At 37.2% G+C, this 13,827-nt stretch overlaps 1 protein-coding gene across 1 annotated transcript in view; it reads left to right on the plus strand.

The window, feature by feature from the left end:
* The first annotated feature begins 1,677 nt into the window (after nucleotides 1–1,677).
* LOC143619450 (uncharacterized) overlaps nucleotides 1,678–13,827 on the plus strand; it is a 49,420-nt gene continuing 37,270 nt past the window's right edge. The window contains exon 1 of the mRNA XM_077091380.1: nucleotides 1,678–2,458. Coding sequence (XP_076947495.1) covers nucleotides 1,678–2,458 — 781 coding nt within the window. The remainder of the gene's footprint in view (nucleotides 2,459–13,827) is intronic.

Consider the following 13,827-nt stretch of genomic DNA (forward strand, 5'->3'; position numbering starts at 1 on the left):
CAAATGATGATATTTAAAATTTACTAGAATATCTTGATCATGGAAATCAATCCGTTATGTGTCCAAGTTGTAATGCTTTGTTGTGAAAAACCGAAGTTAACTGACCAAGTAGTAGTAATGAAGAAGGAGCTTTTTCCCTTTGTTATTATAATGGCAAAGTCGAACTTCCCGATGTTAGACAACTAGATGATACTTATCTTGAATTATTTCGTGGTGAGAGTGCCATGAGTAAGTATTTCTTGAAAAACATTAGACGTTTCAATTCGATGTTTTTGTTTACGTCTATGTGGGGAAGCATTGGCCATTCCATAAACAAAGGCAATGTGCCATATACGTTTCGACTTAGCGGTGAAAACTATTATTTCTTGGGAAGTCTTTTACCATTACAGGGTCGTAAACCACAGTTTTCTCAACTTTACATTTACGACACTGAAAACGAGGTTTCAAACCGTCAGTGTGTTTTTGCGTAAATACTTTTAACGATATTCGTCCACTTTTGTTATGTTATTAATTTTTAGTATAAGTTCTATTATTTATAATCTTTGGAAAAGTTTTTTTTTTGTGGGCAGTGATAATAATTCAATGGACGATGAGCTAGAGATGCATATTATTAATTATTTGAAGACGATGTTAGATTCAAATAATCATTTGGTCCAAGCTTATCGGACGGTAAGATATTGTTTTGAAGAAAACCCACAACTCGATTTGAAGTTGCGTATTATTGGAACAAGACAGCATGATGCGAGGCAATATAACTTATCATCCAGTTCTGAAGTTGCCGCTTTAATCGTTGGTGATATTGGTGACGCTGTCGATAACCGAGATATAATTGTTACCAAGAAATCTGGTTCCTTAAAGCGTATTAGTGAACTTCATCCATCGTATACACCTCTTCAATACCCGTTGTTTCATCCTTTTGGTGAGGATGGTTATCAAGTTAATATACTTCATAAGAATGTTTCCTATTCATCAACCGCAACACGTAAGAAGGTTACAATGCGTGAGTTTTTTGCTTATCATATTCAAGATAGGCCAAATACGTTTCTAACCATGTTAAATGGTAGGCATTTGTTTCAGCAAATTTTAGTTGACAAATATACGATGATTGAGGCTCAAAGACTACATTTTATACGCGATAAACAACAAGAACTTCGATGTGATACTTACCAAAGTTTACAAGGTATGCATTCTGTTGGAACTACTGATGTTTCAACCGCTGGTCAACGTGTTATTCTACCATCCTCATTTACTGGCGGAGCAAGATATATGATGCAAAATTATCTAGACGCTATGTGTCTCTGTAGATGGTTCAGTTATCCCGATTTTTTCATAACCATAACATGTAATCCCAATTGGCCAGAAGTTAAAAGATTTCTTAAGGATACAACGTTAAAGTCGAAGGATAGACCTGATATTTTATGTCGGCTTTTTAAGGTCCAACTTGATGCAATGATTAAATTGGTGAAGGATAAGTCTTTGTTTGGAAAGGTTCAAGCAGTTAATTTTATTTAATTTGATAAGTATAAAATTATAAACATGATCTACTTGAATATTTTACTTTGTATAGACTTAAAAATCATTTTAAATAAACAGATTATTTGTTTAACTATTAAAAGTTGAGTAATATTTACTTTTATTATGCATGTTGCAGTTGTTTACACTATAGAGTTTCAAAAAATGGGGCTACTGCATGCTCATATTTGCATATTTATGCATCCAGGTTGCAAGATTCATAATCCACAAGATGTAGATAAATTTATTTATGCTGAGATTCCAAACAAAGACAGTGATCCAGACCTATACAAGCTTGTATCTGATCATATGATTCACGGTCCGTGTGGTGATGCTAATCCGAAGTGCACCTGCATGGTAAACAAAAAATGTTCCAAAAGTTTCCTTAAAATGTTTAATGATGAGACAGCTGTTGATTCGCAAGGTTTTCCGGTTTACAAAAGAAGAGATAACGGGCAATATGTTGTTAAGTCAGATATAATGATGGATAACAGAACTATTGTTCCATACAACAAGACTCTATTAAAACAATTTCAAGCACATATTAACGTTGAGTGGTGTAATCAAGATGGATCGATAAAGTATTTGTTCATATACATTAATAAGGGTCCAGACCGAGCAACAATTTCTCTTGTACAAAATATCAGTAGTGATAACCCAGATCCTAATTTAGATGAAATCAAAGCGTTTTATGATTGTAGATATGTCTCTGCATACGAGGCAACATGGAGGATATTTTTATTTGATGTGCATTATAGGATTCCGTCTGTTATGAGACTTTCTTTTCATTTACCCGGTGAGCAACAGGTAATATATGGTGCTAACGAAGATATTGAAGATATTTTAAACAAGACAACTAATGCTTCTTCGATGTTACCGGTTGATTTGAGTGTAATAAGAACCATGGCCTTGCAAAAACTCTCACATACGCAAAGTTTCCAACAAAGTATGTTTGGAAAAAATGTAACATCCGAAAATTTCAAAAAATAATATTTTATATATTATTTCGTATAAGGGAAAAGTTTACTTGGGTTAATAAATAAATAATAAGGAGGGAAGATAAGTAGATCTTAAAGCCGTAAGGTTAACGGGTTGATAATGAACGTAAAAAGGTTAAGGAGGATTGGGGTTTAAGTGATTAAAAGAGAAATCATGGACCGTTAACCGTTATTGAGCCTAAAATGGTTAATAGATAAGAAAAATATGAACTGGAGGTATCAGACCTGAGATTTCGGCCTCCTTGAGTTCTCGGCCAGGATGAGATCTCGGTCTGACCATAGTTCTTGGCCAAAGTAGGTTCTCGGTGACCATGTGTTCTCGGCAACCCCGTGTTCTCGGTCAAGGACATGAGTTCTCGTTCAAACCACAGGTTCTCGGTCACGAGTTCTCTACCAAAGGGTTCTCGGCTGATCGGTTCTTTGTTGGGTCTTGGGCCTGAGTCCAATTGGGCCTAAGTGCTTTAATGGGCGGTTGGGACTGACTTAACTAGATCCATAAACCTTAAGCCCATAACCCATCTAAACCAGCAAGCCCAACTTAGAAATATGTTGGTTAACTTAATACCAACTTAATCAAGAGAATGATTAATTAACAAGTATATATAAATTTAACAGTTAGCTGAGCCGAGTTAAAGAAAGGAATTACGATTAATGGTGAACGCAACAGGATCCATGTGAGTTTCTAGCCCCATTTCCTTGTTATGTTTTCGGGGTTGTGTGAATACTCGATGTGATAGTTAATAGACTTACCTTAAATGGTAAGTGTATGCGATGTATGATCTATATGTTATTTATGTATATCTTGAATGTGAATGAAAGCTTGTCGGTATGTGAACGATCTTCAGATATTGCACGTACTGACAAGGGAGGTATGTGTATGATAGTTGAATGTGTATGATTGATATATGTGCAAAATATGAATATGCATGAATGATTAAAGAAAGTATATGTATGTTACGGGTATGTAAAGATAGTATGCTCGAAAATGAAGAAGTAAGGGATCAGACCCTAATAATATCTGAGATAGAGAAGAAAGGGATCAGACCCTAATAATATCTGAGATAGAGAAGTAAAAAGGGATCATACCCTAATAATATCTGAGATAGACAAGAAATGGATCAGACCCTAATAATATCTGAGATAGACAAAGGAAAGAGGGATTAGACCCTAATAATATCTGAGATAGACAAAGGAAAGAGGGATCAGACCCTAATAATATCTGAGATAGAATGAACAGTAATTATATAGTATGAAAGTAATAAAGTATGAACGTATGTATGAAATTATGTAATGAAAGTAAGTTAGTAAAGTAATCATTATGTATCTTGGGATGCATGATTGAAGGTAAGAGTATGTATTATATGATATATGATTAACTAGAACTCACTCAGCGTAGCTGACTTTTAGTATGCACGCAGGTGAGTAGAATGAGACAACTGGCTTGAGCGGGGACACATGTTAGAAGAATAAGAGTCTGGCATCTGAAGACTGATGATGTTTTATACTTATTGTTTAAATTTGATAGACAAGAATGTTTTAAGACAAGTTATGGTTTATTATTGTTATGTTATTGAAAGTTTTATATTTCGCACAAAGTTTTAATTAACTCTGATATTTAGAACTGTATTTATGAGTAAATCCAACGTCTAACTGTGAGGCACCGGTAACGGGGCCTTACAAGTTGGTATCAGAGCAAAGTTCGAGAGATTTAAGCATCCTATATGCTTAGACTCGAGCAGAGAATGGGATTTAAGTAAGAAAAGAAAGAAGATGCTAGTTCAAGAAAGCCATGTGTCTCTCAAGCAAGCTCGGTAATGGTAAGTTGCATGATTAAATCCATGTAAAGATTTAGAAATATATGTATATGCATGTTAAATGAAAGTGAAAGAGTATATGATGTTAGCTTAATTTCTAAATAAAGAATGTATGCTAGCTTAATTGCTAGAGAATGAATGTATGAATGCTAGCTTAATTGCTAGGGATAAGAATGTAGGTTATATGTATATTATGATTGTGTGAGAAGTAGAAACTAGCACAAGTGAGATCACAAAGGGAAGTATGTAGAACCTGAGAAGTAATGTAAAAAGTTAATTACACTTGGCCACTTTCATTAACTACTTACCTTACGAATCATGTGCTAAATAATTCCTAGAGTGATAACGTTTGTATTTCCTTAGAGATAAGATATATGACCGATACAAAGGAGGTCGTACTGGATGCTGTTGTAAGATACGTTCCAACCAGACACCCTTTTTGAAGAAGGTGAAAAAGTGATATACGAAAGCAGTAGGACTTCAACTTTAGGAAGTATTGAAGAAGGACCACACTTGGAGCTTGTAGTCAAATATTAATGGAGTTGCTAAATTGTATCGCACTACAATGGCAACAATGTTTTCTGAAGCATCAAAGGCAGCCTGAACTGGGAAGTCCAAGTGGAGGCAACATGAAAGAAACAGAGATAAGCCAACTAGAATGAGTCAAGAAATGTAGTATGTCTGCAGTGGTTAGCTCCATAAAGGAACTTGCTGGGATCGGGAGTAAGGAATCGAATGATGAAGAAGCGGAGGTGATCAAGAAGGACGGGTGATTGTCAAGATATCCTGAGTGAACATGCATGAAGGGATGAGGCTACATAGTGTAGCGAATATGAAAGAAGACACTAAGAAGAATGTAGTTGTGTACCTGAGACCTTATGGAAGAGACCACTAGCGATGTTTTCGTTAAAATATGAGAATGGTTAAGAATTGTAAGGTAGAATTAGAAGGACGTGAGTTCCTTGCTACTCTTTATGATTGAACTTCAGAGAGTTGGATGTCGTTTAGGAGTGGATTTGACGTTTGAGCTTAAAGCTCGTATAGAAGGTAAGAATGAGTTGATAATGTTTAAGTCTTTGGATGGCGGTACAGTGACGGTTTATGGTATTAAGGAAAGTTTAAGGCTTAATGTCATTCCGATGATAAAAGCTGAAGGTTTGTTAAGGAGAGGGTGCAGTGCCTACTTGACGTATGTTGTCAACGCTACAGCTGAGATAAAAGAAATGAAAGATGTTCCTATAGTGCGCGATTACCCATAAGTATTCCCTGAGGATCTTCCGGGGTTGCCACCGGAGCGAGAGATAGAATTTCAGATAGATTTAGTATTAGGAGCCCAACCCGTCGCGAAAGCACCTTACCATTTAGCGCCATTCGAGATGAAAGAATAAATGTCCCAACTGCAAGAACTACACGACAAAGGTTTTATTAGACCAAGTGTTTCCCCGTGGGGCGCACCAGTGCTATTTGTGAAGAAGAAGGATGGCAGTATGAGAATGTGCGTAGACTATCGTGAGTTGAATAAGCTTACGGAGAAGAATAGGCATCCTTTGCCAAGGATTGATGATATGTTTGACCAATTGCAAGGCTCGAGTTGGTTCTCTCGGATAGATCTCAGACCAGGCTATCATCAGCTGAAAGTGAAAGAGGCAGATATCCCTAAAAAACGTTTCGGATGCGGTATGGACACTACGAGTTTCTCGTAATGTCATTCGGTCTAACGAATGCTCCCGCGACATTTATGGACACGATGAACAGGGTGTGTCGGTCGATGTTGGATAAGTCGGTAATCGTCTTCATCGACGATATATTGATTTATTCTAGAAGCGAGTCTGATCATGCAGAACATCTGAGGGAAGTGTTGGAGACTCTGAAGAAAGAGAAATTGTATGCTAAGTTGTCGAAATGTGTGTTCTAGTTAAGAGAAGTGCAATTCCTAGGTCACGTGATAAATCTTGAAGGGATAACTGTGGACCCAGCTAAGATTGAAGCGATAACGAATTGGAAGACTCCACAGAATCTGACGGATATACGAAGCTTCTTAGGGTTAGCTGGCTATTATAGGAGATTCATCGAAGGTTTCTCCAAGATAGCCGCACCGTTGACCGGTATGACCCGTTGACCGGTATGACCAAGAAGAAGCTTTTGAAGAATTAAAGAAGAGACTCACACAAGCTCCAATCCTTGCTTTACCTAATGGTGATGAGGATTTGGTTGTTTGTACTGATGCTTCGTATCGTGGGCTGGGCTGCGTGTTGATGCAAAGAGGAAAAGTGATAGCTTACGCGTCTAGACAGTTGAAGGTCCATGAGAATACTTATCCGACGCATGATTTAGAACTAGCAGCCGTAGTGCATGCTCTCAAAATATGGAGGCATTATCTGTATGGTACAAAGTGTACCATTTACACAGATCATAAGAGTTTAAAGTATTTCTTCGAGCAAAAGCAATTAAACATGAGACAGAGAAGATGGTTGGAGTTGATTAAATATTATGACTGTGACATTAAATACTATCCTGGAAAAGCTAACGTGGTCGCCGACGCGCTAAGTCGTAAGAACGAGGAAGTCATTGCTACAGTAAAGTCATACCAGCTGATTATGAATTCAAGTCTTTTTGAAGAAATCATTAAAGTACGGTCAGAGGTGTTAGTAGATGAAAGGTTAGTGAAGAAAGAGAGAGTTTACGGCCAACAAGATGAGTTGATGGAAAATACTTATGGCGTTAAGACGAGATTTGACCGCATGTGGATCCCACACCATGGAGATCTTAGAGGTTGAATCTTAGATGAAGCTCATAAGTCAAGATACTCGATTCATCCAGGACCTAACAAAATGTACCAAGATTTGAAAAGAGACTACTGGTGGCCAGGAATGAAGAATGATGTGGTGGATTATGTTAGTAAGTGATTGACTTGCTTGCAAGTCAAGGAAGAACATCAGAAGCCTTATGGGAAGATGCAGCCTTTAGAGATACCTGAATAGAAATGAGAATACATCACCATGGCTTTCATAACTAAGCTATCCCGTACAGCTAAACACCATGATACCATTTGGGTGATAGTGGACCGTTTGACCAAAAGTGCTCACTTTCTGCCCATACGAGAGGCCATCTCGTCAGAGACATTAGCAAGTTTGTTCATTAAAGAGGTAGTATCTATGCATGGAGTACCGTTATTGATCGTGTCCGATAGAGATACTCAGTTTACTTCGAGGTTTTGGAAGGAGTGCCATGAAGCTATGGGAACGAGATTGAACATCAGTACGGCGTATCATCCCCAAACCGATGGAAAGTCTGAAAGGACGATCCAGACCCTTGAGGATACGCTACGTGCTTATGTTTTAGACTTTGGTGGAAGTTGGGATGATCACCTGCATCTGGCAGAGTTCTCCTATAACAACAGTTACTATTCAAGTATTTGTATGCCACCATTTGAGATGCTTTATGGAAGATGATGTAGGACTCTCGTGTGTTGGGGAGAGATTGGCCAGAAAGAGATGGGAAGTCTAGAAGTGGTTCAAGAAACATCTTCAAAGTTCGATCATATTAAAGCAAGAATGAAAGCTGCTCAAGAAAGATAGATGTCGTATGCTTATAAGCAGTGACGAACGATCGAGTTTAATGTTGGTGACAATGTGATGCTCAAGGTCTCGCCTTGGAAGGGGATCATTCACATTAGAAAGAAGGGAAAGTTGAGTCCAAGGTATATTGGACCGTTTAAGATTATAGATCGCGTTGGTGAGGTGGCTTATACTGGATTTACCTAATGAGTTAGAAGGAATTCATTCAACCTTCCATGTTTCTCATCTGTGAAAGTGTATGGCTGATGACACGTCGCACGTGCCATTGATGGACATTGAGGTTGATGAACAGTTGAACTACATTGAGCAACAGATAAAGATAGTCGACCGCAAGGAGAAGAAACTTCGTCATAAGATTATACCTTTAGTGAAGGTGATATGGAAGCACCGCAAGGGATTGGATGCCACATGGGAAGTCGAGGATGAGATGCGCAAGTTTTACCCTAATCTGTTCATGTAATAGTTAAGTTTCGGGGACGAAACCTCTTTAAGGAGGGAAAACTACTTGTAAGGCCCCGTTACCGGTGCGTCTCATTTGGACGTTGGATTTACTCATTAACGTAGTTCAATTCATCAGAGTTAATAAAAACATACGCGAAATATGAAAACTTTCATAAACATTACATTAATCCATAACTTGTGTTAAAATAAACACCTTGCCTGTCAAAATAATCATAATATTAAACATAAACGTCTTCCGATGCCAGCCTCTTATTCAATGCCACGTGTTCCCCTCAAGAGAGTTGTCTCATCCTACTCACCTGCGTGCATACTAAAAGTCAACTACGCTGAGTGAGTTCTAGTTAATCATACATCATACAATACATACCCTTACCTTCAATCATGCAACCGAAGATACATAATAGTTATTTTACTAATTTACTTTCATTTCATACTTTAATACATATGTACATACTTTATTACTTTCATACTTTATGCTTATTGTCCATTCTATCTCAGATATTATTAGGGTCTGATCACTTTTCTTTTCTATCTCAGATATTATTAGGGTCTGATCCCTCTTTCCTTTGTCTATCTCAGATATTATTAGGGTCTGATCCCTTTCTTCTATATCTCAGATATTATTAGGGTCTGATCCCTTTCTTCTTCATCTTCGTACATACTGTCTTTTCATACCTGTAACATATATATACTTCCTTTAATCATTATTACATACTCATATGTTATACACATATATATCATACACATTCATATTTCTTATGCGTACCTCCCTTGTCGATACGTGCAATATCCGAAGATCGTTCACGTACCGACAAGCTTTCATTCACAATCATAACATAATATCTATAACATAAATCATACATGGCATACACTTACCATTTAAGGTAAGTGTATTAACTATCACATCGAGTATGCACACAGCCCCGAAAACATAACAAGGAAATGGGGCTAGAAACTCACCTGGATCCTGTTGCGTTCGCCGTTAATCGTAATTCCTTTCCTTAACAGGGATCGGCTAACTATTATATATATATATATATATATATATATATATATATATATACACTTGTTAATTAACCATTCTCTGGATTAAGTTGGTATTTAAGTTAACCAACATATTTCTAAGTTGGGCTTGCTGGTTTAGATGGGTTATGGGCTTAAGGTTTATGGATCTAGTTAAGTCAGGCCCAACCACCCATTAAATCACTTAGGCCCAAGTGGACTCAGGCCCAATGTGACATTCGTGACAAAACGAGGTATACCTTATTCATTACGTAGCGAGTAAACGATAAATCGGTTAATTCGTAGTGCTTAAACGAGTAACCGACCGATACCGATTATGGCCCGTATATATACTGAGGGGTCATAAACGAGTTATATATATTATAGTGGCTAACATATTGATATTTAGGCCCCAGTACGTTTAAAACCACTAAAACGAAAAAGGTTTCGTTTATTGATACGCTATAAGTTTAAACGCAATCGTTAACATCAAAATGAGCATTGTAGCATTCTTCAAGCCGAAAAAGATTTATAAAACACTTATATAACATGTTCTAAGCAATCCATGAAAATACTTTGGATTTTTACAACGAGTCAGTACATTTTTCTTATTTTACAAAAATAGGCTGAAAAACACTCGTTTTCGTGCTATTTCTAGCACCCAAATTATTTTTCTTGCGAAAAAATGGACCCGAATAATATTTTGGACCGAGACCGAACCCTTGGCATGCAAAACGAGACAGGATTGGGCCAAAAAGAGGCCCAAAGGGCCCATTATTCATGGCGGCCGCAAACATGGGGAATTCCTCCCTTTTGGTATATCTTTAATATTAGATATTTTGTAAAGTTGTTTTCACAACTAAGACTTGTAATAACTCTGGCCAGCTGATCTTCTCCTTCTATATCCAAAACCTAAGGTAAAAGATTAAGATTTTGATGATTTTATACTTGTTTAATCCTATTTAAACATAAATAAGCATGTTTTGATTACTTTTAAACATGTTTAACCATTCAAAAACCATAAAAATCAACTAAAATCATGTTTTAATGTTAAACATGTTTACAATGCAGAATCATATAGATTTTTGGCCAAAAACGCGGATTAGAACATGAATATGTCGTTTTTACGGTTCGAAAGTTCGGTTTGAAACCAAAACCGAAACCCTAATTAAGAAGGCTGTTGTATGGATGATTTATGCTTGGTGTGATGTTATATGATATGTATATACGCTTTGTTTGTGACCCAAGACCTGGAGAGTTGTTAAAAACATCAAAATCTACCGAAAACCGACAAGGTATTACTTGTTAACTCGTTTAGGGGTTGTTTAGTACTAGGTTGTGACGAGCTTGTTTTTAGCTTGTGAAATTTTTCAGGGACATTAGGGATCGTGTAAATGAGTCCCTGTTCAAATTTGGTAATTTTTCGATAAACGGAGAATATTTGGTGAATTTATTGCCGTTTATGGGCGTTTATTTTGGAAAAATATCTAAACCTCTTGAAAAATTATGAAACTTGGTTTGGGAAAATGAACTGTGATGGTAAGGTCACGGGTAAATTTGGGGACAATTGGACATGTATAAGTATGGTTTGATCAAGGTTGTTTATATCGAGTTTTAATAGCCAAAAAACGCGCAAAAAGACATTTTGGCCAAAGAGTTAGATTCTAGAGATTTTTCAGGGGCTATGTGATGATATTGAAACCCTTGGAAAAATTATCGGATTTTTCGGATGTCGTTTGGTATAAACGGGCTATTTATTAATTAATTATAACACATTAAATGAATTTTTATAAATAGATAACTAATCATAAAATTTCTGAAAATATTTTTATAAAATTCTCCAAATTTTATTTTATTTTTTTCAAAAATTGCTGTAATTTATATATTAGTACATAATTAGTTATGATTAATCAAAGATTTAAACTATAATTGTTAACGAAACTGACAGTTTTGTATTTAACGGACTGACTGGTATATCAAAATGTCAAAAGTGCTCAAATATCGTATTTTTGGATGAATTTGATAAAAACGAACTTTCTACGAGAATTCCGGACAATTCGGGTGGATTGTGCGGGTTTTGTATTATTAAACCCGTGTGAAAAAGGAAAGGAACCCTGCGATCAAACCAGATACCGAAACTTCAAAATTCTTTCATAAATCAAATCATTTATTCAATCAATATATTTACTTAAGTTTGTGTGAACTTACCTAATCCCGAAACGCATAAACGATCAACTTGGCTAGGCTCGGAAAACGGTGAAACTGAGCCAAGTCTGATTTTGAACATTTCATAGTGTACAACTTCATAATCTAAGACTATGGTCATGTTCTGGGCTTAATAGCTATACCCAGACTAGTTATACAACCCGATTTAGCTTAAACACTGTACTAGTATTAACAGTACGATACCGGTTATAGGATTCAAGCTACAATCGATGCATATTACTTACTGCCACGTATTACCCACTCAAACTACGACAAGGTGAGTTTCATGACCCCACTTTCTAAACTGTTTTATGAACTTTTGGGGTGGGAAGCATGTTTACATATACGTATATACTTGAAAACTTGTGATAATGTGAATTATCTAAGTACTAACACTTGAAAGTCCCCATAAACACAAGTGATTAATTTCGTGCCGGTGACGTGTGGATAGTACTATCGGTTTGACAAACCCAACTGACAGGGCCGGAGGGGTATGCCGGAACGTGTTAACCCAGTTGCACATTATCATTTATACTTATTACATTCTGCTATGTGGTGTTAGACATAGTACATACTTGGGGCAAAGTGGCTGTTAAATGCCAACGGGGGTACATGGGAAAGGGTGGCCATGCGTTTTAGCTTGTTTCGGTTTCATTTGTGGCTTAGTATAATACATCATACACATACTTATATACATACATACTATGAACTTTACGAACTCGTTTATTGATTTTGTTCGTGCTCGTGAAACTTGAAACTCACCAACTAGACTTAGTTGACCCGTTTTAACATGCTTTTCAGGTATGTCGAAGTTGGAATGAATTGCTTACGTGCTTGGTGTTAGAAGCAAAGTTGAATAGCTTTGAATAGATGCAAATACATAGTGACCTCGCTATGTGATTTTCACTAAGTTTGTAAATTAGTATCAGAGCCATTAGTTATAATGAATTAGGATTTCCCTAGGATACCCTAATATAACCGTAGGCTCGATTAGCTCTGGGAATAAAATAATATTAAATAATATATACTGACGATTCTCATGATGAACTCGAATGGGCAAGTGGGTTATTATGGTCCGGAACGTAATAACGGACTTGCTGGTACGAGGGAATTTGAGAAAAAGTCGTTGAAGAATCTAATAGGTAAAATCAGCAACATATGTGTATAAAAAAATAATATTAAATAATTATGTATGTATATACACGAGTATCTGTGCTTATGTGTATAAATACCTGCATGTATTTGATTATGGTTAATACTATTGAGAAATATTATTCTTATTACTAACCATTGTGCAGGAACATGTCGAGATCTGCTGATCGTTTATCTATTGCGGTACCAGCTTTACCTGAAGAAGAGGAGGACCAAGAAGAGGAAACTGGGGAGGAACCGGAGGAGGAGATGAGTGAGAGCTTAGAGGACGCTGTAGTGCCACATGAGGTGCCGACCGACCAGCCTGATTTATCTGGCTACAGGTGCGATAGTTACCCTCCTAGGGAAACACCTAGGCTAGAGGCTGGAGCGACTAGTGCTTATCATTCACCGATTAGAGCATCCAGATCCCCTACTCCACCTGTACAGCAAACACCAGTACCCCCACCCACTATTAGTAACCGTCAGACCGCTCGTATTTTAGTGCGCCCACCTGAGCACACCTATCCCCCACCTCGATCTACGTACCATAGGGGAGAAACATCACGTGTCCAGGCCACTGAGATAACTATTCCTACCTGGGATCTACCCGCACCGATACCGGAGCAACCTCTTATGTCTGATTACGCATGGTTGGGTTTAGCGACTGATCAGATCGTAGAACAATCACACTCGATAAATAACCTTAATCAATTCAGACAAGAAACATAGGAAGATGTTTGGTACCTACACCAGAATATGAGGGATGTGAGGAGAATGAATGCTGGCAACCGATGGCGAATGGAGCAGTACGAATCTCATCCTTGGATCGATAGGGCGATCATGGCAGCTGTGATAGCTGTTCTTGGTTGGTTGGTTTATCTTATACGTATGGATAAATAGAATATAACAGTATAGTTGGTTGTACATAGTCTTTTGACTTCCCATGCAACAATTTTGTAACAACATGTTTGGCTGACTTGGGAACTGTTTACGGTTTAGCACTATTACAAGCACTGGCCCTTATCGGGTTAAGTCTATATGTCACATAGTGACAAATTTTGTTACGCATATACAAGCGCTGGCCTATAGCAGGTTAAGCCTATGCGCTAATTTTGGATGCAT

This window comes from Bidens hawaiensis, unplaced genomic scaffold, assembly GCF_021521415.1.
Source record: "Bidens hawaiensis isolate Kalapana, Puna unplaced genomic scaffold, B.hawaiensis_p1.1 tig00002442_1, whole genome shotgun sequence".
Lineage (NCBI taxonomy): Eukaryota > Viridiplantae > Streptophyta > Magnoliopsida > Asterales > Asteraceae > Bidens > Bidens hawaiensis.